Source organism: Eschscholzia californica, unplaced genomic scaffold (assembly GCF_041429995.1).
Source record: "Eschscholzia californica isolate CP2 unplaced genomic scaffold, dmEscCali1.0.p SCAF_4, whole genome shotgun sequence".
In the NCBI taxonomy this organism is placed as follows: domain Eukaryota; kingdom Viridiplantae; phylum Streptophyta; class Magnoliopsida; order Ranunculales; family Papaveraceae; genus Eschscholzia; species Eschscholzia californica.
Window position 1 is genome coordinate 28572434 of NW_028238461.1, and position 27068 is coordinate 28599501.

At 39.7% G+C, this 27068-nt stretch overlaps 2 protein-coding genes across 2 annotated transcripts; both read right to left on the reverse strand.

Moving 5' to 3' along the window:
• On the reverse strand, positions 1-26614 carry LOC147544010 (uncharacterized). The gene is made up of 2 exons (XM_086632292.1): positions 25743-26614; positions 1-5081 (listed from the first exon to the last, which is right to left on the reverse strand). Exon 2 carries the CDS (start codon positions 3846-3848, stop codon positions 2577-2579), a length of 1272 nt encoding a protein of 423 aa, XP_086488418.1. The 5' UTR covers positions 3849-5081; positions 25743-26614; the 3' UTR covers positions 1-2576.
• On the reverse strand, positions 19631-20377 carry LOC147544011 (uncharacterized). The gene has a single exon (XM_086635565.1). The coding sequence runs from the start codon at positions 20375-20377 to the stop codon at positions 19631-19633; it is 747 nt and encodes a 248-aa protein (XP_086491691.1).
• Positions 26615-27068: the final 454 nt, after the last annotated feature.

The following is a 27068-nucleotide window of genomic DNA, read 5'->3' on the forward strand; positions in this document are numbered from 1 at the left end:
GAAGAAGATGAATAGTGGCCTCCCCTTTTTCTAACTTGAGTCAAACCCTAGACTTAGTCAACCTTGACTTTGACTCAAACTTGAGTCCATTGGGTGCCTCCAAAATCTCTTCCTTCTTTCATCTTCTTTGGGCTTGGGTTTTAGACTTCACTTGGAAATCAAGAGGGTGCCTTCTAGAATTATAACCAAAGGAGGGTGCCTTCATAGAATCCTTGTTTTAAGACCGAACCTCGACTTCTTTCTTTCACAACTTCCCCGTCCGAACTCGGAATTGACTTCCGTTTTCACCGTTGGGCTCGTCTTTGACTCCTCTTCTCATATGATTTGCTTGAAGTCTTTTTCTCTCATTTTGGGCACATGAAATGATAGTGATAATTCGCCTCCTTTATTCCGAATTCCATGTTTAGCTCCACATATGGTACCTAAACAAGAAAAACACATAAAATATTATTGATAACACTCGAAAATGACTAATTAGTCTAAGTTAGGCTCTCCAAATGTGACATTTTCGTGTCACATCAACATCCCCAAACTTAAACTTTGCTAGTCCTCGAGCAAACAAAACAAAATAAAATAAAAGCCTAACTCACTTTCGGAGGAATCCCGGTTGCATTTAGCATATGCAACAAGCCGTTAAACCCCTAGGTTACCCTAGTGGACGAGTGTGGTCTCGTGAGGGTTTCCATAGATGATACCCACAAACATCATGGTTTCAAATACACAAGGGTCCAAAATCCAAATCATAGATAAGCATGGTTCAAATAGTAAAGGGTTTAAGCATGTCAAAACATAATGAATCAAGTAAACATGTTCATGTGAAAGCTAAAGACCTCTTCACTAATGAACTTACCCTAAAGTGCAAGTGCTAAACCATAATAAGCAACATCTATGTTCCGAAGTCACAAAGCCTTGATCCCTAGTTTAGTACATTTCGCCTCGACTTTGGCCTCACGGACATACACTCCAAATATGAAATCACTCAAGAATGGTTCGCTCGTATGTGTGAGTGTGATCACTAAACATGGACTCAACACACAAAAAGGGGTGAGGACAACATTTTGGAACGAATGATCTCCTAGAAGGAATTAGCCACTAAATGGAGTGGGGAAGCTCACTCGCCCTTCTCACCTATTCTACCCTCTAAGGATGCCTTCCAAAGGTTGACGGATACAAAAGATGGATGAGATGGTGGATTCCCGAGAATATCGACCTCTTCATGATGAACCTCTCAAGCATCTTCACATTTGTTTCTTGCTTCGAATACTTATTCATGAAAACAAACACCAACACATATATACACTCACATCACAACACATAAGAGCTAACACATGCTCAAACATATACATGAACAACTTTATTTCCTTCATTCTTTCTTTCTCTTTTCCTTCTTTTTTTTTTTTCAATTTTTTTTTTTCACTTCTTTTTTTTTCTTTATTCTTTTTCTTCATTCCCTTTTTTTTTTTTTTTTCTTTTTCTCATAACACAAAATCACACAAAACAAAATAATTACAACTCACACAATACTCTATTCTTGCAATCAACTTCCTTTTCATACTTGCTTTTGACATTCTTCTTTGTTTCTTCTCATGTCTTCATTCTCGGGATATAAGATGATGGATGATGATGGAGTATCTGCTTTCCTCTAGTTGACACTCTTATTGGGTTTCATGGACTACAAGGGCAAGGTTAATTCGCTATCCTAATGTCACTCTTAGTGGCTAAGGAAGTTGAGCACACGAGATCAAATGAGCTCTTTTAATAGTTACGAGGTTGAGTAGCTCTTCATTCTACTCGGAGTTAGCGTGGAAGAGTACACTCGAAGGGCAATTTAGGCTTTGAGCTCTCACATGGGTTAAGTCTCCACTAATGACTACTCGAGGTCTCTTAGAGATGTTTCTTCTTCACTAAGATGTTACTCCCATAGCATAACACAAACACTCAAGGACTCGACTTTCATGCAAAGGTCACTAGCAATCACAAAACTCATCAACTCAACACATATGCATCAACATTCTTAAAACCATCACTACAATCACATGCAAATCTACTCAAAGTGTTCAAAATTTTCAAATTTTGGCTAATTTGAACCCTTTTGTCTTTGAAACCCATGGTCATGCATAGGTTATGGTCATATCCCGCATCCCCAAACTTAAAACTAACATTGTCCTCAATGTTCTAAGCATACACTCACCAAATGATAAAGAGGCACATCAATTTAAAGAGAAGAGTGGAGAGATATTACCATAACCGAAGGAGATAAAAGACGATACTACCAAGACTCATGTATAACGAGGTTCCAAGTTGATGTTAAGCTCGCGCCATCCCCAAACTTGGAACAAACCACGCCTTAGAAGTAAAACATATAAGAGATGCTCCTAAAATATCCAAAACATAATGAGAATAAAACACATAAAGACATGACCATATAAAGTCTACCACTAACGCGGGTATACACGATTGCATTGAGCTATGCAATTAGCCTTTGATTCTCTTGTTTTCACACCAGAGCACGAGTTATGTCTCGCGGAGGGTTTCCAGAGATGCTACCCACAAACATCAAAGGCCACCTTAATCGGCTAACGATCATATAGCAAAATACGGAAGATTTGGGGGCCAACCCAAAGAAAGCTATATACACATGGTAATCGTCTCACAAAAATATCGAACCATATAAATGCATGTGAGACTAAAAGCGAAAAGAGACCATCCCCAAACTTAGTGGATGCACGGTCCACTAAGTACGCATAAATGCTAGGGGCGACGACTAAAAAGTCGTCAAAAGGGTCGACATATAAGTGAAGTGGGAGGAGGTCAGTCCGAGGCAAATAATCAAACTCAAGCTTAGTGGATAAAACATCCACTAAGTCCCTAAACATGCTAGGAAAGACATCCGAAGTGTCCCATAAGGGGTCAACAACCGAGTCTGAGATCACGTGGAAGGTCGAACTAGACTCTAAGGGTAAGGCAATAGGCTCGGGGACCAAGTCAAGGTCCATAAGTTCCTTAGGTAAGTAATCCAACAAGCTATCCGCTATCTCTTCAACTACTATGTTATCGACATCCTTAAAGGCATCGGGAGCCTCAAAGTTAGGCATAACACCTTCCATTCTACATAATCCATCCAGATAATCACAAGTGGTAAAAGTTGGAAAGTTCAACATCGTGTGATCCCCAAACTTGCTCATAGAGCTATCATCCTGAACATTCAAATCTAATGTAGTCGGATCATGGTGAGATGACAATGGTCGAGGGATTGAGCAATAAGGTTCATCGGTCAGTTCATGCTCTAAGGGTCTATCAAGAGCTTCTTCGATATTTAACTTAAGACTAGAGTTAGGTGTATTACCCTCACCATCATTCATAGTCTCCTCTTGAGTTTGGGGTGCGCGAACCCCTTCCTCGTCGATGATAGGCTCTGACTTAAGTCTATCAACAATTTTGAAAAGCCGTTCCGTGATCTCCATTATATCTCGATTAAATCTAGTTTGGTACTCTAAAACTAATTGGAGAGTCTCTTCAGACATCTCCTCGTAATAAGGCACATGAGTATAACTAGACGAACACTCTCGCGGAACACGGATCATGGGACAATAGTCGGTCAAATGGTCTAAGCTCGCACAAATAGCACAAACCGGGCTAATGGTCTCCATAGTCCTTTCTTCACTACCTTCATGTAGATACCTAGACTCGACTCTTTGAGTGGAATCATCGAGTCGGGAATTGTCATCATTAAATGAACCGTTCATATATGCTTGTCGATAGTCACGAAGACTTCGACGTGGTCGATCAATACTAATAGAACTACGGTCCTCATGAAGTGACAAATTCATACATGAAGGTGTGGTCATCCCAAATTCTTGTCGATAGTCTCGAAGACTCTTACGGGCCGGGGTTGATTACCCTCATGCTCATAATCCCTAAAACCATGTTCATGACGAGTCTGACCGACTCCATACATCCGTCGATATTCACCCATGGTCATCCTAGGTCGGTCAGACTCAACTCGCCTATTCCTATCACTAGTCGTAACATTCCTATATAAATTTGAGTAGTCCTGATGACTTGTAGATGGTCGACTAGTGTTGGAAAGGGTTCGCATAAGGTCATTCTCATCAAATGACCAACTTGCCATGATCTCACAATGTTCAAGGATACTAACACACAATTACAAAATGGGAGCTAACACTTAAAGAACTAAACAATCACACACAAGTAAAAAAAAAAAAAGAAGAGATAGAATGTGATACTATCGAGTGCTCCTCTCGTTTCGTTCGCCTTTCTTCTTAACTTCTCGATTCCTTCCTTTTCCCTCGCCTTTATGTCGCTTTTGGCTCTTTTCTCGAAAACGGTACCTAAAAAGAAGATAAAAACTACAAAAATAAATAAAGAAAAAAACGTCTAAGAAAGCAACTAACACAAGACTAATGGACAAAACAATAAACGCTATCCTAACTACTAAACCTATCCCCGGCAGCGGCGCCAAAAACTTGATGCACCCGAAAAGGTTGCACACCCAAGCGGAGGTATCAAGTAGTAACCGGTAAAACCGGAGTCGATCCAAGGATAAGTTGGTAGTTTGGATAACGAAGGGTCTTATCCCCCGGTCTATGTATCAAATGCTAACTTAGACTAAATAGGAAAGGAAACAAAGATAAATGGGGTTTTTAGATTGAATAAGTAATAAGAGAAGAAATAAACTAATTAAACGATAAAGTAAACGGGCGAGAGAGATTCGAGAGAAGAGTCGGAGGAACAAGAGTCGGGAGACGGTAAGACTCGATTCGGGCAACAAATAAGTGAGAGAGGTGTCGAAGTCCGGGAATCCATAATGATAAACCTACGACTATGTGTAGTCCGATTTAATGTGTCGAAGTACAATCGATGTTCGACTCCTAAAGTAGATGTCTCTAAGTACTACGTATATCCGGAGATCATACTTAGTCAAACAAACGTCTAAATCGGTTAATCCCGAGTCATCGAAGGTGTTGTCTAGTCGCCTAACTATGTGAAGTGCATGACAAGACACATGAAATTATGACTTAGACTATGATCGATATCGAATACTTCGTTTCGTCTATTAACTATGCGAAGTGCTTGACAAGACACATGAAAATACGATCAAAACGATAATCGAAATAAATGAACATCAATTTATACTCAAAACATCAAATCATATGAAACATAATCACGAATTCATCACATTTCATCTCATATAATCGACACACTAAAGTTAGCTAAACATGGTGATTAAATAAGAAATGGAAAGAAGATGATGAGAAATCCCCCTTTTTCGATGTGGTTCGAGGCTAGGTTCGTCGAGAAAAAATGAGTCTCTAAGTGTAGTCGATCTCCCCGTAGCAATTTTCTGGATTTCCCTTTAATAGTGAACTTTGGGTGTCCCCGAGTAAAAATCAGATTTCCCCATAGCACCCATCATCATCTTCTCCATCTCAAGAACATCCACCATTAAAGCTTCACCAAGCTTTCTCTCTCTAGAGATTTTTCACCCAAAATCAAATCAAACTACATGGGAAGATAGATCAAGACATGGGGAGTAAAAGCCCTATGGTTTTGAGTCAAGAAAGTTGCCGGAACACCATGAAAATCCGGCCAAAGAAAGACATGAAATTCGGCCAAAAAACCATGAAATCCGGCCAACACACTTAGATCCGGGCCAATAGCTACTGTCCCTAGGCCGTCCCGTGCTATACCCGAGCCGGTAGCTGCTGTTCCGAGCTTGTCCGAGCTGCAGCCGCGTCCGTGAGTGAAGTCCGAGTTGCAGCCCGAGCTCGCGATTTGCAGCTGCTTCCTTGTTGTCCGCGCGTGCTGCTGCTGCTGGAAGCTTCCTCCCGAGCTCGGGAAGCTTCCCGAGCAGCAGCTCTGTCCCGTGTAGCAGCTCCCGTGCTACTCTTGTTCCGGCCAAGCTTAGGCCGGCCTAGGTGATGGCCGGCCAAGCTTGGCCGGCTCCCTCTTCTTCTCTCTTGCTCTCTTTAACCAAACTCTTGCACTTGAAGAACACCAAACCCTAGCCTCTTGCCTCTTCCTCTCTCTCTCTTACTTGGTATGTGAATGATGAAGAAGATGAATAGTGGCCTCCCCTTTTTCAAACTTGAGTCAAACCCTAGACTTAGTCAACCTTGACTTTGACTCAAACTTGAGTCCATTGGGTGCCTCCAAAATCTCTTCCTTCTTTCATCTTCTTTGGGCTTGGGTTTTAGACTTCACTTGGAAATCAAGAGGGTGCCTTCTAGAATTATAACCAAAGGAGCCTTCATAGAATCCTTGTTTTAAGACCGAACCTCGACTTCTTTCTTTCACAACTTCCCCGTCCGAACTCGGAATTGACTTCCGTTTTCACCGTTGGGCTCGTCTTTGACTCCTCTTCTCATATGATTTGCTTGAAGTCTTTTTCTCTCATTTTGGGCACATGAAATGATAGTGATAATTCGCCTCGTTTATTCCGAATTCTATGTTTAGCTCCACATATGGTACCTAAACAAGAAAAACACATAAAATATTATTGATAACACTCGAAAATGACTAATTAGTCTAAGTTAGGCTCTCCAAATGTGACATTTTCGTGTCACATCAGAGAGAAGATAGAAAACTGAACCAGTCTTTTTTCTGAGATATTTCATTACTTCATCCGAATCTGTTTCTCAATAATCTCTTCATATAATTGATTCACTCCAGAGAAGATATTGAATTCAAATAATTCCCTCCCCTCTTGAAATTACTCCTCTTTATTGAAGAAGAAGAAGAAGAAAAAAATCCAATCAAATCCCCCTCATTCCATTCTCTGAAAAATCTGATCCCAAAAAACACCTTTCTCTGTCAATTTCTGATATCTTGTTTCTTTTTTTCTTTGTTCTTTAAAAATCTTTCTTTCTCCATATGTAATCTTTCTCAGCCGAATCCTTCTTGGTTGAATATATTTCAAATCGAATTTCTTTTCTTATCTCTTTCTATTTCTCTGGTTAGAAAATCTTTTCTGTTTTCTCTTAATCTCTGTCAAATCTTCACAACTAATGTCCAGCCATATCATTCTTAAAATATCTCACTCAATCCCTCTATCAATCTTTCCTTCCCTGTTGTATATTGAAAAAATACCTTAATGGACAAAGATAAATAAGAGAAAGAGATTGCTAAGGTGGTTGTCAAGAGGTGATTCCACGCATTGCGGAAAATACAAAAAAGTTTGGCTTCATCATCCCCTACCGTCGGATTTATATAACACGGACTAGGAAGCTATGTGGGATGCGGGAGTACTGAAGCTGGTCTGTGAAATACACTGGATAATGACTCGTCCAAAATCCCAAAGCCTGTTGATGCACCCAAAAAGGTAACAAACCCAAGCGGAGGTATCAAGTAGTAACCCGGTAAAGCCGGGGTCGATCCAAGGATAGGAAGGTGATTCGGATAACGAATGATCTTATCTACCGGTTTAGATATCAAAGGCTAACTTAGACAAAAACGGAAAGAAACAAAGATAACATGGGGTTTTGATATGAATAAGCAATAAGAACTAAAGCAAGTAAAATTATAATAAATAATCTAATGTAAACGGGCGAGAGAGATTCGAGAGAAGAGTCGGAGGAACAAGAGTCCGGAGACGGCCGTTAAACCTATAGGTTACCCAAGATGACGAGTTTTGTCTCGGGAGGCCCGGGAGGGTTTGCAGTGAATATACCCACAAAATTCAAAAATCTCAAACATCCATAAGGGTACATATCTAACATGGACTGAAAAATGTTTATCCGGTAGATTTTCGAAAGCTAACAAAAATGATCCGTTCACTAGTAAACTAGACTCGAAGTGCACGTAGCCAACCAATATGAGTTTCATTTCGTTTCTGAAAAGACAAGACCTCGATTACTGTCTCGATACATTTCGCCTCGACAGTTGCCTCACGGTCATACACTCGAATTCAAGTCACTCGGAAATGGTTCACTCTATGTGCTAGCATGAGTATGAAGGAAAACTCAACCCATTACAAAAGACGGACTAAATTTTTCGTAAACGACTGATCTCATAGAAAGGAAACAACCACTAATACTGGACGGGAAAACTTACCAACTCTCCTCACCTGATCAACTATCTAAAATGCTTCCTAGAGGTCGATAGACACTAATGATGATGTGACTAGAACTCTTGAGAACTCGACGTCTTCAAATCTTCAAGAACTACTTCAATGGATAAACAAAAACAACTAAACAAACATTTTTCTTTTTTTTTTAATTCTTGTTTTTTTTTTTCATAGGATTCTTGATACAAAAATCACTTTGGTACTACTCTTTCCTTGGGTAAAAATCTCTATACCTTCATGCCTTATTCTCAGGGTTCTAAATGACGGATGAGGTACCTATCTTCCTCTAGTTGAGACTGCCAGACTATAAGAGAAAGGTTCGCTTCCTGATGACATCTCTAGTGGTTGCGAAATTTGAACTCAAGAGATCAAATGAGTTTTTCTTTCAATATTGCGAGGTGGAGTAGCTCTTCATTCTACTCATAATTAGCTCAGAAGAGATCACTCAAAACAAAAGAAATGCTCAGAATCTCACATAGGTTAAGTTTCCACTAATGATCAATTAAGTTCTCTCAGAAAAGTCAACTCTTCACCTATCTAACACTCACAAGGCTAGTGCACAGACAACTTCAAGACTCAAAATTCGTGGATAAACTTTTCGCAAAAGCATAGCACAACCAACTAGACTCTATGACCATTAACAGGCAAAACACAACAAGACTCACTTTTTCAATCCAAAAATTAAAAATTGGAAAAACAACAAGACTCTCTTTCTGGAATTTTTGTAATATTTGAAATTATTTGAATTCAATATCTTCTCTGGAGTGAATCAATTATATGAAGAGATTATTGAGCAACAGATTCGGCTGAAGTTATGAAATATCTCAGAGAGAGAAAAAAACTGGTTCAGTTTTCTATCTTCTCTCTATATAACCAGAGGACAATAAGAGTTCAAAATATCTCATCTTTGGGGGGCTCAAATCCTCTCTGAAGCTCAACTAAAATATAAAGATCAAACAGAGAGAGAAAGAAAGTATCTCGGCTAAGAAATCGAGAGTCACCATCAACACCATTCTCGGCTAAGAAACAGAGAGCATTTCTTATTCATCTTTTATTCTTCATCTTCTGTGTTTCTTTTTGTGAGAGAGAGAAAACAGAATAGAGAAAGGGAAAGAGAGATTTATAGAGGAACAAAGTAGATAATTGAGAGAGATTTGTGAAGAGAGAAAGGATTTTCTATTTTAACATCTAATATAATCTTTTTGTTTCAAGTTGATGGTGTTAGTTGTTTTGATTGAAATAAAACAGTGAGAGAAACAGTAAAGAGAGAAAGAAATTTTGGCGAGGAAGACCACGTTTGGCTCTGAATATTACTTGAAAATAATTTCCCCACACTGCTGGAAAAATATTTTCCCTAGGGGAACATTTGGCTGCCAGAGGAAAACCATTGAGAAAGTCTTATTCTTCCTCCATTTTTCTCTCTTATTCGTCTTACTCGCTTAATCTTGTTTCATGAATAGCTAATCTTCTATCTAGGGTTGATGATGAAACCAACTCTTGATCTTTTAGGCATATTCTTAAATGACTAATTCTTTTGATTATGCGATAAAGTTTAATTTGTTAGATCGGTTATCTTTTCACTATCTATGCTTTTAGATTTGATGCATCGTGTTTATGTTAAATCCTTTGAAGGTTCATACTTATTAATTGATAGATATTAGTTTAGAAATATGTTTTTCAAAAGAAGACAATTACAATTTTATGATCTAAGAACCGATTTTATCGAAAACATCTTCCGAAATTCGGATAGTTTATTATCCAGAATTTTGAGTTATAGAAAAAAAAACGAATTAGTTAGTTAACTATTTGTAATAAAGGTGATTTTATGTGGTGGATTCTAAAATCCTAGGTCCTCTCCCCATTTGAGTTCATTTCCGTTAATCGTTTTAATATTTTATTATTTCTATCACTAAAACCAATTTTCGAAAAACAAAACCGTACTAATTCTATGTTTTAGAATAGGTTGACTTAGTCTTTGCGGATTGACCCCGGTCTTACCGCGTTATTACTACTTGACGCCCGTATACTTGCGGGTATAGACCTTTTAGGGTAACCTCTTAGGCCCAAAAAGTTTTTGGCGTCGCTGCCGGGGACTATGTTTTAAATTTGTTCTAATCTTGGAAAGTTTTTATTTTTGGTAAGTTTTGAATTCTTGAATACTTTGACTTGCTTCTCTGTTTTTGGTGTGTAGAACACTAAGGACCTGAGGAGGAGGCGCAACAAGAAGGAGGACCTCAAAAAGAAGAAATTTACAGTTTTTATTTTTTGGTGAGAGGGAGACTTATACTTTCTAGTACTTCTTTTGTTTTAAGTTTTGACCCTAATTTAAAGGGCTTTATTGTAACTGAAACCAAAGAAACCTCGGGTTCGAACACTTGTAGGAAGAGTGGCCCGGGTCGTCTGCAAAGCTCGTCGCCCTTCTAGAAGGTAACTTTTCTCTGATCACCCACGAATCCCTTGTCAGTGGGTCCTTGTGTGTGTTTTGTGTGTCAAATTGATTTGACGAACTGTTTAGTTTAATCGTCTTTTAGTAAGGGCACAAAGCCCATTACAAGATAGGAGTCAGATTTCATCACGATCTCTTGCCATTCTAGGAAACAACGCTGCGAATCCCAACCCCCACTTAAATTAAAATCTGGTTTAGACATCGGCCTTAGGGTATCGAGCTCAGAGGATCTTTGAAACAATTCAGGAACTCGATTTTTATTTGGGCATTCCTAAAAGGAAAGTGTCATTCAATTCTTTTAAAAAGACCGCCTCGAGAAGAGGAAACGTTGCCTCAGGTAGGACGGTTGCAATTTTCATAGTTGGCGGTCTTCTGGAGAATTGTTTGACCATAGTACTTTGACGGAGTAACCCTCATAACAATCATAGTTCAAGCTTTGTTACGAAGTAGGAGCTGTCTAGATTTTTAGGTGAATCTGACTAACCCATTCACTAAATTTAAGTCTAAATGAACCTTTGCTAGATTTTGTTTAGGTTGCTTGGTGGAGTCAGCTTGATTGTGCTTGTTTTCCTCTAGGGTCTTCGTAGTGATTCCTTCGCTTCGAAAAAAAGGATGGATTTTGGTCCCAACATAATGAAAAGAGGGGAATGTTCTTCAAATCTACCATGGTGGTACTTAGCAAATGGTCAGAATAATGTTAGTCATCCTAGATACAATGGGCATAATGATGGTCGTAGGGATTATTATCAACCTCAAGAAGGTTATGAACCATATTATAGATATCCTGACAGATCTTACATGCATTATAGTGGAGAGTCTTATGCTCCAAATGTGTCCCAACCTCAATGGGATAACATTGAAACTAATGACTCTTACATGCCTTTTAATGAAGAGTTTTATGCTCCACAAGTGTCTCAACCTCAATGGATAACGGTGAAACTATTGATTCTTCATCTTTATTGCACCAAACTATCAGTATGCTAGCTAGGAGTAATGGAGAGTCTTATACGCCACGCGTGTCTCAATCTCGACGGGATAACGGTGAAACTGTTCACTCTCCATCTTTAGCATCATCTTCGTTGGCCGAAACTATTAGCATTATAAGGAGGATTAATGAAAATTATTATGCTTCAAACGGGTCTCAACATCAATGGGATAACGTTGAAACTTTTGACTCTCCATCTTTAACATCACCTTCATTAATCCAAATTGTTAGTGATATTCAAAAGAGTAATTTAGAGCTTGATCTGGTAAGTAAACGTATTGAAGAAAATGGAAGAACTCTAAATAAAATACCTAGAAGAGGATTACCAGGACAATATAGAGTACAATACACAGTAACCTGTGTATGATGACGAGGATACAATTTTAGGAGAGTATAATTCTCCCGAAAATATCGTTATTGAGCCTAAAATCTTTGAAACGGTGGAGCTCAATATCGAGATATCCTCTCATAGTACCAAAGTTGAAATCCCTTCAGACCAAAATGAAGAGTTTGCTAGAGTTGAAGATGATGAGAAACCTAAACTCCCACATGAGGATGATGAATCATGGTTGGCCGATTTGTTAAATGAGTGTAATGACCCGTTTGACTTAGGCAAAGATCTAGAATTTTTAGAGGACCCCGATTACATCGTGATAAAAGAGATTACATAATGTCTATCCGACCCGAGTTTTAGGGATTGTGAGTCTGATAGTAGGGTTTCTCCATTGAAGGAAGCACCTGTTTTAGAGAAACCGAGTTTAAGTTCGGGTGTCATTGATAGTCCTCTAGATACTTTTGCATTTTGTCCTTCAGATACAGGTGTATATTGTGAAACACTCTCTCCCGTTGTCTATCATCGATATAATGACCCCTTCTATCCGGTCTGTGATCTCTCTGGTGCAGTACCAAACTTAACGACCTTATTGTCGTCTAAGTTTGGGGATTGCCCTTCTTTCTTGATAGTCTCACCTACACTATCACCAAATTATTTAAGTGTGAGACTATCGTTCACTGAAAACTTTGTGTTTTGTGTGGACCCACAGATGTATCGATTATTGGTTTACAGTTAGTTACACTTCAGTAATCCAGTAGGTATAATTCTTTTTATTTTTTTCGAGTCATCTGTTTCGTCTGGCTGAAGACGTTAAACATAGCGCTTTCTGAGAGGCAACCCATGCATAGGACTTCTTCGAATGGTAATATCTTTCCCTCATCCAGTTATTTTTGCATAGTCTTCTAAACATTGAGGACAATGTTCGGTGTAAGTTTGGAGATAGGGGATTGGAATTTTTGTCATTATTTCAAAAATTCAAAAGGGTTTAAAATTTTTCAAATCGATTTTCTTTCCTTATCTCTTTCTATTTCTCTTGCTAGAAAATATTTTCTGTTTTCTCTTAATCTCTTCCAAATCTTCACAACTAATCTCCAGCCATATCATTATTAAAATATCTCAGTCAATCCCTCTATCAATCTTTCCTTCCCTGTTGTATATTGAAAAAAATGCCTTAATGGATAAAGATAAATAAGAGAAAGAAGAGAATCTGGTGCTTGATAGGGTCAATCGTGTATTGCTATGGTGGTTGTCAAGAGGTGATTCCACGCATTCGCGGCAAAACAAAACAGTTTGGCTTCATCATCCCCTACCGTCGGATTTATATAACACGGACTAGGAAGCTATGTGGCACGCGGGAGTACTGAAGCTGGCCTGTGAAATACACTGGATAATGACTCGTCCACAATACCAAAGCATATCCTGCGGTGCCCACCTGTGTACCAAAATTTCGAATTAACGTCCGGATTCGTGCCACATGTCATTGAAAGATCTAAAGTTCACTTGATCTTAACCAAACTTTGACTTGCTCTAATTTGCTCATTCGCACTCCGATTTGACTTCCGTTTTCGTCGTTGGGCTCGTCTTCAACTCTACTTTTCATCTGCGTATCAAATTGTCCAAAGTACCAGAGCACCAAGACCACCAAATGGTTGAGCCTTTCATCGAAACAAAGAGAGAGGCCTAATGTGTCCTTTTCCTCTCGTTTTTAGTCGTTTTTCGCACCAAACTCCTTAGAAGACACCTGTGTAAGAGAAACAACTAATTCATGAGAGTAACAGCAGACTAACTAGGTCCAATTAAGAATTCAGATGGGACATTTTCATGTCTCATCACCACCCATTCCCTTGCCGGGCTTGGTTAGTACACCCTATAAGTGGGTTTTACCACTTTTCGGGCTTCTCTTTCGAGCCCGATTCTTTCTATCTTTTTTGCACTATCAGTCTGGATCATATCCATCTATAGGCAAGTTCCCATGAGTCAACTCTCTCCAATTAAGCTACCACTCTTTGGTGTAATCCCTTGTACGATCTGGTCTATGTTAGCCGCGGATTATCGAAGTAACCGATGATCGTAAGCGGCTTCTAGCTAAGCATTACGATCCCTAATTGGACCGGACTAGATGATCTTCCGGATAAAGTCATTGTTATCCAAACTGACAAATTATACATATTTCCATCTTGATCGAAGGACATCTCCTTCAGACCGAAGGACTATATCCTTCAGAAACTACATGTTTAGCTCTTCTAATCCAATTTTTTGTTTCTTTTATTTGCAGGTTGCTTTAAGTTTAACATTTGGCTCAATTTAAATTGTGACGTCAATGTTTCTTCGTTCAGATACTATATGGTAAAATCATGTTTCTTTTCTATTTCCTTCTTTCCATTAAGAAGTATACGACTAATTTATGCCTATTTTTGCTCTCAGTTTGCAATGTCAATCAGAGAGAGAATGATACACATCCCCTTCATCTCCCAATGTTTTTCCCTTCTTCCCGCTCATATCTACTCATGCTCTCTTATCGCAGGTAACACTCTCTACCTCTCTGCGTGTGTCTCTCTCTCTCCCTTGTTGCCCGTCTCTCTCAATAGATGTTATTTGGGCTTGCTACTTCATATAGTTTTGCAAATTGGTGGACTCAAGATAGTTGGTTAAGCACAGATGTTTGACTCCCTCTCTCTTTGTTACTTTAGGGTTTTGAATAAATGAGGGGTGTGATGATAAAGGATTAGATTTTGAGTTGATGCCCAATCTGAAAATTCAATGTTCACCGATGGTAGTTTTGAAGTGTTTAAAAGAACTTGGTGTCAAATGAGAGGCAACTTCATCGTAAGTATCATCTTCATGTTTACTTTTTTCTGTTTAGGTTTGAATGAAAGCCAAGTTAGGCTTCATCATTTTACGTTCAATTTCTTTTTCTATATACACTTTCGACATAGCAACTCTTGTGTTTGTGTTCTTACGGGATCCAGTTTGATTTATGAATTATAAAGAAGTTTCTATATACAAGATAAGTTTCGAGCAAAACAATAACAAACTTATTAGTTTTTAGGATGATTCTTGATGCACCCGAAAAGGTTGCAAACCCAAACGGAGGTATCAAGTAGTAATCCGGCAAAGCCGGGATCGATCCAATGATAGGAAGGTAGTTTGGATATCGAAGGGTCTTATCCCTCGGTTTAGATGTCAAATACTAACTTAGACTAAAAAGGAAAGGAACAAAGGTAAACGGGTGTTTAATTAAACAAGCAATAAGAGAATGAAAACAAGTAAAACTAACTAGATGATCAAAGTTAGTGGGCGAAAGAGGAGTTGAGAATAGGGTCGAGTAAGAGAGTTGGGCGAGAGAGGTGTCGAGTGCCCGGGAATCTATAATGACGATCCTACGTCTATGTATGGTGCGATCAAACGAATCAATACTAAATCTAGCTCGACTCCTAAGATAGATGTCTATAAGCACTACGTATATAAATTGATCATACTTAGTCAAACAAACGTCTTTGTCGGTTAATGCCGAGTCATCGAGAGTGTCCTCTAGTTGCCTAACTATGGGAGATGCATGACATATCCCATGAAAGTGGATCTAAACAACGATCGATATCGATCACTTCGCTTCATCTATTAACTATGTGAGGTGCATGACAAAACACATGAAAATACGATTAAAACAAATAATCAAATAAAAGGAGCATCAATTTAGTATCAAATATTCGAACACATATATATATAGTCGTTTAACCGAAATACATCATCCCTTAACCTCGACTCAAAATAATTAGCTAACCATGGAGTTATTATACATTAAAGCAAGTGAAAGAAGAAAATTAAATAGCTAGAGTTAGAGAATCCCCCTTTCGATTTGATCGCAAGCTATGATTCATCGAAAGATAATCCATATTGTTGCAGCAGATCTCCCAATAGCAGAATTGTGGGTCCCCTTAGCAGTGAAATGTTCACTCTCCTAGTAGAAATCTTGTTTCCCCATATCCACTTCATCTTCTTCCCCAAAATAATTCAAACTCCATGGAAACTTAAATGAAGCTTTCTCTCTCTAACAATTGAATCAAACCAAGTAAAACCAACCCAAAACTATTGAAATTAACCCCTTCTCACTCTAGAAACCTAGATCTAAAAGAAAACAAGAAGATTCAAGAAGATATAGTGGTAGAAAGATGAAGAAAAGTTGAAGAAAAAAAGGAAAAGAAGGCTAGAAGAAAGGGTTTGAAGGGGGGTGGTTTGGCCGGACCAAGCTAGCTTGTTTCCAGCCAAGATACTCGCCGGAAAGCTGCTATCCGGCCAGTAGTAGCTCTGCCCGAACAGCAGCTCGGCCAAGCTCCCCTCTTGTCTCCTTTCTTCTTCTCCTTTCTTCCTTCATTCTCTTCTTCCCTTCCTGTTCTTGCCTCTCTCTCTAACTCCTACCAAGAACACTCCCCCCAAACCCTAGTAAGTTGATGGAGAAGATGATAGAATGGCTGGCCTCTTTTGTTTCTCTAGCCAAAAGTAACTTTACCATAATGCCCTTGGGCTTAACTAAAGAGGGTGCCTTCAAGATCATCTTCATTTCTCTTCTCTTCTTTCTTATTTCTTCTTTGTCATAGGTTTGGGCTTTGGTTGTCATTTAGAAACTAAGAGGTGCCTCCATATTATCTCTCCATTTAGAACCAAGGGGAGTGCCTTCAAGAAAAGACCTTGGCTTCTTTCTTCCATATCTTCCCCGTCTGAACTCCAAATTGAATTCCGTTTTAACCGTCGTACTCGTCATTAACTCCACTTGTCATTTGATTTGCTTGAAATCTTTTTCTCTCGTTTTTGGCACATGAAATGATAGTTATAATTCGTTCTCTTTATTCCAAATTACATGTTTAACTCCAAAAATGATACCTAACAAGAAAAACACATAAAATATTATTGATAACACTCGAAAAGGACTAATTATTCTAAGTTAGGCTCTCCAAATGTGATATTTTCGTGTCACATCAATTCTGTCGCTACTCGCATGTTAATCTGAACTCTGCCATCTAAAGCACATGTTAATATGACCTATGTTTGTTTATATAAATGTTTGTGATAGTTTCAGTTGTTTTCTTTTACTCTTTAGTGGGTTTCTATTACAGTTCATCCCAAAACTCTCAATCCGAACTTATTAAGCTTATTTTGATGGTTAAGTTTATTTGCTAAAGACCTATTGGTATTAGTTGAATAAGCTTATTTTGATGGTTAAGTTTATTTGCTAAAGGACTATTGGTATTATTTGAATTATTTTTATATTTACGACTATTTTAGGTGTAGAAGGATCTATGCGGTCTACATTTTCACTTTTTTTTTTCTTCTTTTCATTGTTTGATGTTGTCGATTCCCTCTCTATATGGTTTGCTAAACATGAATGCTTATTCTGAAAGTTTTATCTTATTTGGCTAAAACATTAGTGCTCTCACTATAGGTGCTCTTATTATTATTTGGGTTTACCGTATAGGTTAAACATGAATTTTTATTTGGGTTTACAGGATAGGTTCAAATAGAGTTAAAATTGTTTATGTTATTTAGGTTAAATATGAAAGTTTGATCAGTACAAACTGTGTTGTTTGATGGTCGTTATAGTAATTGAGATGTACACCAATTATGAATTGTTTAGCTTCGTTTCGAATACTATAACCCTTGGATGAATTTGTTATTGATCTTCGACTATTATTTATGCTATTTTATTTTCAATACTAATTACTGCAATTAGCTTTAGCTATTGATCTTCAACTATTATCATCACGATGCATATTATTAGGTTTCAATACTATAAGTTTCAATTATGTTACTCGCTTGCATTGATCAATCTGAACCAGCAAGTTCATTGTTCTTCCCAACAACGCTACTATAGCTACAGATAGTATGATACCAACTATCGTACCAAACATAACCCAGGCATTGGTTTAGAAGCAATAAGGTGAACCAAATTGTATTGAACCCTAAATAGATTTCGTAAAAGTGATTTGATTATGATCCAAAAGTGATTTGGTTATGGTTTCCTAACTCAAGCATTCTGATGTAGAACCAACAAGAGCTTACAAAATCATCTAAATCACATGTTAACCTGACTCTAAAGCCAACCATTACGTTGGCTTCATTATTTTAGCAAAATAGGGTAATATTCATTCAACTTTGGCTTCGTCACTTCAGGACTAAACTAATGTGGTTTTTTTCTCATTAGTTAGGTCTCATTTACGGCTTTGTAATGTTGTTGGTTGTGCTTATGATAGTATTAGTTTCAAATTCATGGTTGTTATTACTTATAGATTCAAGCCTCTATTTTTTGCTCAAAGCACCATTAGAAACCAACTCATAACCAATTATATAGAGTAAAGTTTTATATATAATTTCTTATCATCTATCTCTGTTAATCTCTTACTCTAATTCACTCTTCGTTTGCAGGAGTTTTTGTCAATGTTACCTTGCTATGGTGTAATGCACAGGTTAATGGAGAAGATAATATGTTAAAAATCAAGTTGCCCCGCAAAGGCTTGCAACCAATCGAATTTTGATTGTTTTCTAGATATTTAGAAAATGGGGGCTGATCTACGCTAACGGTTAGTTTGAAATCATATTAGTTTAAGATTGCCCTTTGATCTCTCTTTCTTGGAAATATATATTATGTCTCTATTTTGTTTACCAATACCGACATCTTCTGTGGTTCTTTTGTTTGGTAACACGACTTTGAATTTTCATTAGTATTGCAATGTTTGTATGTGTAAAATGTCCTTGCAATTACCGGTGGTAGCTTAGATGTCAATCTATTATAGCTTAAAAATCAGAATAGAAAGAAAACCCAACTCAAGATGAGTCGGCTATCTCGACAAGTTCACTGCTTACATGGACAGTAGGTGGTTAAGAAGCACCAAAGAACACATGTTTGATGTGCTTGATATATGTACTTGATTTTTTAGTTATTCGATGCAATCGTTTTGGGAGTTTTTATTCAAACTGCCAGATAGTTAATAACTATTTTGAAATTAGGTTCGAGTCTACTCAAGTCTGCAACTGAATTTCAAATATGAAATGTGGGTTCTAGCAATGGTTTGAATTTCTTTTTGTTTGTTTGCAGAATGAGATGATGACTGGAGATAGATGAGGAACCAAGCTCGATAATATGCATGGTGATACCTAGAAGGTTCAGTGTCCCCTGCAATGAGAAGGGAATTAATGAATCGATTTTGACTTTTTTTTTACTTAAATTAATTTTAAACTTATTCCTGAAGTCGCATTTTAAACTTTAAGTCCCAAAGTCCGGAGAAAATATTAAGAGATGGGTTGTTACTTATTGCTGCATTGAGTGTAACCATTTAATAGAAAACACTTTTTTTTTGTCTATTTTTGTTGTCAATTTGGTATGTCAATTCAAAAGAGAAGAATACATATCTTGCATATTGTTTGAAAATACAGTTTGTGTCCTATGGGCACGTGTTACACCTCGTATCATATAAGACACGGACTCATGCAAACTACCACATGGTAGCCCCCACTTCTCCTCAACATGACGTAAGCAGTCAAAATTAAGTACCAAAACTCGCTACACACCGCAGCCAACTAGAAGGCTTGCCGCCAGCTGGCGGCAAGCACACTGCCATTGGCAGTGAATTAAGGTTTGCCTTCACTTGGCATCAAGCAAGCTGCCACGTGGCGTCCCGACATTTTCTTGGACTTTGATTTTCCAATAATTTTTCAATCTAGAGTATAATTTGTTTTTTTTTTTTTTTTTTTTTTTGTTGAAAGCGAAATCAAAGCACAGAAAACCAATTACAACTTCAGATCCCACATCATTTGCTCCCTCGACTTCCATTCACGACTGACCTTGTGTTTCCTTCCCCACTTCGCCAAAGCGTCCGCCAGAGTATTTGTTTTCCTCGGGCTGTAGTGAAATTGTATATGCTCGAATTTGGTGCGGCGTGCTTGGATCTGTTTCATATGGTGAAGCGATTGCCAGTTGATGACCTTGTTATCGTCTAGAATATGGTTAATCAAGTTGTTATTGTCGCTTTCAATAATGATATGAGTGAGATTAAGGTCCTCCGCCCATAGAACTGCTTTCAGGATAGCTATGCATTCGCATTCCTCCGCTGTCTGTCCCCTAACGGGTTCTGCCCGAGCGGTAACCAAGTTTCCATCCGCGTCACGAATGATACAACCTATACCTGCCAGATCAGTGTACTTGCTGAAAGAAGCATCAACATTAATTTTGAGGAAGGATTGTGGGGGTGGAATCCATTTTGGCGGGATTACGTTGCTATTGGGTTTCTGCACCTCTGGTAAACTTGTGTCATAACATTGAATCTTCCGAATAGCTTGCATCGGCGAAATGTCCTTCTTGCCGAAACTCTTCTCGCATCTTACTTTCCAGATATACCACATTATCTTGGCGAGGATCGCCACAATTGAATCATCCAGCGACGGCCACTGCATAATCCACTCTAGCACCGAGACCATCAGTTCTGATGTTGTAATGAAACCAAACGGCCCTCGCAAAGTTGCAGTGTAGTAGTACATGGGTTATTGATTCCCGTTGCTCACAGAACACACAGCTATAATTGTTGCCTATATATTTACCTATTTTGTCTTTGACAGGAAGGCTGTTAGTGCAGCACTTCCATAGAAAAAGTTTAATTCTAGGTATCGATCTTATGTTCCAAATGAACGACCATTCAATTGTTGCGGGATCCCGAGTACCCAAGCTCAAATACTTATACATCGATTTAATGGTGAAATTGCCCGAATTTGTCAGAGTCCATACCATTTCATCTTCTGCTGACGGATGGAGATTTATACTGAGGATAGCCCTGCAAATCTCGTCGTTAAAGTATCTCGGCAACAGCTCCGCCTTCCAAGTATGGTTCGAGATCAGTTGGTCCACCGAGTTGAATAGACAATTGTTTTGGTTGGGTATGGGTGGTTTGTGATTTGGGATCCAGAAGTCCTCCCATATACTTATTTTTGTGCCTTTGTTGACATCCCAAAAGATAAGATAAGCCAGTTTGCCGATAGGTTCTGCCATCGATTTCCAAACCCAAGAATGATTTTGTCGCGGAGGAGGGGGTTTGGCCGTTTTAGGGAAATATTTGGCTTTTAGCAGTTGAGCCCAGGGCACGTTAGGAAATTTGAGGAGACGCCACCCCAGTTTGCAAAGAAAAGCTTCGTTGTCGAGAAGAGGGTTCCGCAGACCTAGACCTCCGAATTTACGCGGTCTGCAGATGGCTGCCCAGTTGATGGTATGAATGGATTTTGTTTTTCCCCACCAGAATGACCGTTGAATTGTCTCTATGCGGTTGCTAATGCCTTTGGGAATGGCAAAGCATTGCATCTGATATCGGGGAACCGCCGCGGTGATAGTCGAGATGACTACAGTGCGGCCAGCTTGGGAGAGGAGATTAGTCTGCCACTTCGAAAGTTTATTCTGGATTTGATCTATCAGAGGCTCAAATGCTTGTTTTTTCTTGGCCCCAATGAATAATTTGGTACCCAGATATTTGTCGAGGGACGAGGCTTGGTGCACTTTGAGAGATTTGGTTATCAGACGTTTGAATTTGGGGTGGGTATTTTTGGAAAAGAAGATAGTGGATTTGTTATAGTTGATAATTTGACCCGATTCTGAACCAAATATGGTGAGGATGTTGATGAGGTTGGTGATGTTATCCAGGGTGTTCGGCCCAAAAATTATGCAGTCATCAGCAAACAGAAGATGATTAATGGAGAATGAGGACCGGGGTAAAGAGAAACCGATGAATTTGTGAGGACTATCAGGGGAATCCAATAAACGGCTCAGACCTTCCATGGCTAAAGCGAACAGGAAAGGGGATAGAGGGTCTCCTTGTCTTAAACCTCTAGACACATTGAAAGACGGCCCAGGTCTGCCATTGATAAGTACCGCCATCGAGGAAGTAGAAATGCATGCATGAATCATTTTAATCCAATGATTATTATAACCCAGATTAACCATGATGTCCTCCAGATAATTCCACTCGACACGATCGAAGGCTTTAGACATATCCAGCTTCAGGCCAAAGAAGCCTTTAGCTCCACGTTTGTTCTTGAAGGAATGTGATATTTCTTGGCTCATGATAATATTGTCAGTTACCTGTCGCCCCGGAACATACGCAGCTTGAAAGGGTGAAATAATCTCCGGGAGGGTAGATTTCAAACGATTAGCCCGGATTTTGGTGATGATTTTATACGTTGTGTTAAGTAGGCTGATGGGTCTGAAGTCGGCAGTGGATTGAGGGGCCTTGGTTTTGGGGATTAGACAGAGTATAATTTGTTATTCTGTCACAATTACTCTTTTCCGATGTAATTTTTCTCAAACAAAAGCACTCTGCTGGAATAATTTTTTTTATTTTTACCTCTCTAAGAGTGCGTGAATACTGCTATATATCTAGTACGATCCCAAAACCGATTGAGCTCGTCAGCTCGAACATCGACTAACAAATCGTTAACCGGTAATTCACAGGATCAAGGACACTTGAATTTTTTACCGGATCACTCCGATATCTCTTTTTCAGATCAATCTGAATTGACTCGATGCACTAGACACTACACGCGGACAAGTCCCTACGAGACACGAACTCGGCTACAAATGCAGCAAAATCGAACTACGTATCGTCATACGACTTCAAACTACTCTATAAGTTTCCGCACTCCGTCAACTTAGAGAGTGGGGGACAAATTGATTGGACCAAAATACGTCACCAGGAGCGCCCCCAGAAATCCACGATTGATGGGCTCACGGTGACCAAGCCCATGAATTAATGGCTAATGAGCCAGACCTCCCACCATATATCTGTTGGGGGACATTACTCTCATTTCAGACGGAAATATCCCGGATATACCCGTTAAGGGGAGTTACTATACGCACATTTACGACGACAATTCTATGCGTTACCGCATTAAAGAGACGGCTCACTATCGGGTAACAATGAACCCAAGACACTATAAAATGAGCAAACAGATGAAGATACGGAGCATCTGATTCTGGAAAAACACATCGAGTACTAGCTTAACACTATCATCCGATTATCACCAATCAACAATTACCACTTACTTTCTCTCTCATAGAGTCTTGCTCTCTGATAGAGTCCCGCTTCATCGAATAGTCCTTGCTTCCCTCCTCTCACCTAAGTACTATTACGGTCTTACATCTATATACATGATCATATCAAATATTGTGCGTAGAGGATACGAGACGCTATACCATTTGCAATGGTACGGGACTTCACTAGGTGCCAGACCTTATCAAGTACAGGACCTTATGGAAGCAAGCACCTATTTTCTCTCTTAAAAACCACTTTACCAAGGGTTTGCCTACTTCAAGGGTTGACTACTTTAAGAGGTCGGGATCTCCCTATATCACCCACGTGATTATCTATAAGGGTTGGCTCACTTTATCTCTCTTGGAGGTCAGACCCTTGAAGCTCTCCATATCTCCCACGTGATTGTCCACATACAGGTCAGGACCTTAAAGATTTTCACTTATTTACGGTAAGTACCCCTGACTTGACCGTCAGAGCCCTCTTAGGCTGGCATAATCTCTCTCCAAATAAGCCAGCCTCTCCATAGAGATCGAGCCCCGACCATTCTACGAACCATGCCTAAGCTGCGACCATTATCTGACCGGCGATAATATTCCAGGGATATCACTCGCTTACCAATTACTTCTCTTGCAAGCTTATTGACTTGACCTTCAGAGCCCCCTTAGGCTGGCACCATCCCGGTGTCCCAGGGATTTACGGTCACGTGTATTTTTATCTCTTTTGTCAGAGGTTAAGCACAAAGACTTCATCGGTGCTCATCGAAATATTAACAGGTAGAGGCCCGACTTTCGGTCAACGGCCCGGTCCACTTGACTTCTTGACCCGCAATTTCATACCCTCACACTTCCCCTAGAAATCCACGATTAATGGGCTCACACGTTGACCAAGCCCACGAATTAATGGCTAATGGGTCCACCCAATTTATCTTCGGACACCCCAAAAGAATGTTAGCGCGCGAGCATGTCCATCCAAGGATGAAGAGGCCCGCCCTCACCTCCTCAACAGACCTCCCTCCGTATATTCGTTGGGAAGACGTTACTGATGATGCATAAATTGTCCAGACGTTGACTAACGTTAGAGAGTCAAGAACAGACCTGAAGTCCAATGGGTCAACCCGACTTAAGGCAACAGAATAACTAAACCCTCAACACTCCGCTACCTACACACCTAACTGGGAGGTCATTTAGACGCGCACAAGTGACCCAACCCACGTTGAAATACTGGTGCGACAGATGGCTGAGCTGATTCAAAGCTCGATGGAGTATCGACAACTCTTATAGAAGAACTCGCACGGGAAGATGAAACCAACAAACATTATAAGAAAGGGCATCAGGACGAGAAGAAAGAGCAATCTCCATGTCGCGTAGACAAAGGACCCTCGAATCAGGAAGGACCCAAACGAAATCCAGGAACAATGGGTAACACTAGCATCATAGTTGGGGGTCCGACCTTTGGTGAGGACGTGAAAAATAAACAGTATGCGTATACTGACGAAACAAATGCCTGACCAACCCCACTCACTAAGCCAGCCACAGAGGCACCGCCCATAGTCTTCACAAGCGACGATCTGGCAGGAGTAATTACCCCACATACCGATCCATTAGTGATAACGGTCGTGGTATCCAACTGGAATGTCGGACGCATTTTAGTAGACACTGGCAGCTCTGCCAGAGTCATAAGCAGCACATGCTTCTGGAAACTCAAGGTTAGACCTCATCAGCCGTAAACCTTATCAATCTTGCTTAACAGGATTCGGCGATAATCAAGTCGAAATCGACGGGATCATATCACTCCCTATGCCGATTGGAGACGAAGTAGTGAGAAAAGCAATGATGCTGAACTTCGCTCGACAAGCTGCACGCTTATAACATCATCTTAGGGGGGAACTTTGATGCACCCGAAAAGGTTGCACACCCAAGCGGAGGTATCAAGTAGTAACCGGTAAAACCGGAGTCGATCCAAGGATAGGTTGGTAGTCCGGTTATCGGGAGAGTCTAGCCCACCGGTCTACGAGTCACTCACTAACTTAGACTAAAAAGGAAAGAAAAAGATAAAAGTGGGAGGTTTATGATTGAGTAAGCAACAAGAAGGGAATAAAACAAGTAAAACTAAACTAAACAACAAAGTAAATGGGCGAGAGAGATTCGAGAGAAGAGTCGGAGAAACAAGAGTCGGGAGACTGTAAGAGTTGATTCGGGTAAAAGTTAATTGAGACGAATACTTCGATCCACAAGATCGACAATGACAAATACTATGTATCTATTCACATGAAAGTGTAATTAACTTCACCCACATTGACAATCCTAACCATCATGTATCTAACTGAGCATAACCGATCAAACGTCACTAAGCATCGACTATCAAACTTACACACACCATCTAATGAATTGAGAATGAACAAGTATGACACTAATAAGCATAATACGTCAAACTAAGTATAATCGATCAAACATCACTAAGCATCGATTATCCAACTAAGTACGCATTATCAAAGTTCGTGTCAATAGACGATTACGATCAAGGCTTCTAGTTTATAAAACTAGACGAAGACAATTAAACTCACATGTAAACAAATAATAAGCCAATCATCACATTCAAATCATGCTTCAAGGGTATCCGAATACGAGAGTTCATGTATCGAAATCCGGAAATCTATAATGATAAATCTACGACTATGTATTGTCCGATTTAATGTATCAAAATACAACCGATGTTCGACTCCTAAGGTGATGTCTATAAGCACTACGTATATCCGGAGATCATACTTAGTCAAACAAACGTCCTAAATACGTTAATCCCGAGTCGTCGAAAGTGTCGTCTAGTCGCCTAACTATGTGAAGTGCATGACAAGACACATGAAATTATGATCAAAACGATAATCGAATCAAATGAACATCAACTCATAATCAAAACATCAAATCATATTAAACATAATCACGAATTCATCACATTTCATCTCATATATTCGACACACTTGATTTAGCTAACATGGTGATTGAATAATAAATGAAAAGAAGATGATGAGAAATCCCCCTTTTTCGATGTGGCTCGAGGCTAGGTTCGTCGAGAAAAATGAGTCTCTAAGTGTAGTCGATCTCCCCGTAGCAATTTTCTGGATTTCCCTTTAATAGTGAACTTTGGGTGTCCCCGAGTAAAAATCAGATTCCCCATAGCACCCACCATCATCTTCTCCATTTAGAACACAAACTCCATTAAAGCTTCATCAAGCTTTCTCTCTCTAAAGATTTCTTACCCAAAATCAAATCAAACTACATGGGAAGATAGATCAAGACATGGGGAGTAAAAGCCCTATGGTTTCGAATCAAGAAAGTTGTCGGAAACCCTCAAAAAATCCGGTCAAAGAAACCCTAGTTCCGGCCAACCCTAGATCCGGCCATGTGCACACTGTCGACCCCTTCCATGCGATGTCCGAGCAACCCGAGTACGTTCCCAAGCCAACCGAGCTATGCCTTGAAGGCCCGAGTGTGCAACAGCTGCGTCCTTGGAGCAGCTCGGGCTGCTGTTCCGAGCAGCAAGTCGCGTCCTTGCTCGTCCGGAGCTTCTGTGCGTGTCCCGTGAAGGCTACTGTCCCGTGCTCCCGTGCAGCTCTCCCGAGCAGCAGCTCGTGTGCAGCCCGAGCTGCTGCTCGGCCGGCCAAAGCTAGGCCGGCCTAGTGAGCTGGCCGGCCTATGCTTTGGCCGGATCCTCCTTCTCCTTCTTCTCTTTTTCTCTCTCTCAAACTCTACTAAGTGATGAAGAACCAAGAAAACCCTAACTTTCTCTCTCTTCCTCCATTCCCAAGCTAGAAGATTGTTAGAATGAAGAAGAAGATGAATAGTGTCTTGGCCCTCTCTTTTGACTCAAACCCTAGCTTAGTTAAGACTTGACTTTGACTCAAGCTTGAGTCCATAAAGAGGGTGCCTCCAAAATCTCTTCCTTCTTTCATCTTCTTTGGGCTTGGGTTTTGTTCCTTCATATCTAGGCTCTTGGGTTTTAGACTTGGGCTTTAATCTTCACTTGGATATCAAGGGGGGTGCCTTCATAGAATCTTTGTTTTAAGACCGAACCTCGACTTCTTTCTTTCACAACTTTCCCGTCCGAACTCGGAATGGACTTCCGTTTTCACCGTTGGACTCGTCTTTGACTCCTCTTCTCAT

What these genes read in the sequence shown, in the direction of transcription:
- LOC147544011 (XM_086635565.1), bottom strand. Translation starts at nt 20,377, where the DNA reads ATGTACTACTACACTGCAACTTTGCGAGGGCCGTTTGGTTTCATTACA.
- LOC147544010 (XM_086632292.1), bottom strand. Translation starts at nt 3,848, where the DNA reads ATGACCACACCTTCATGTATGAATTTGTCACTTCATGAGGACCGTAGT.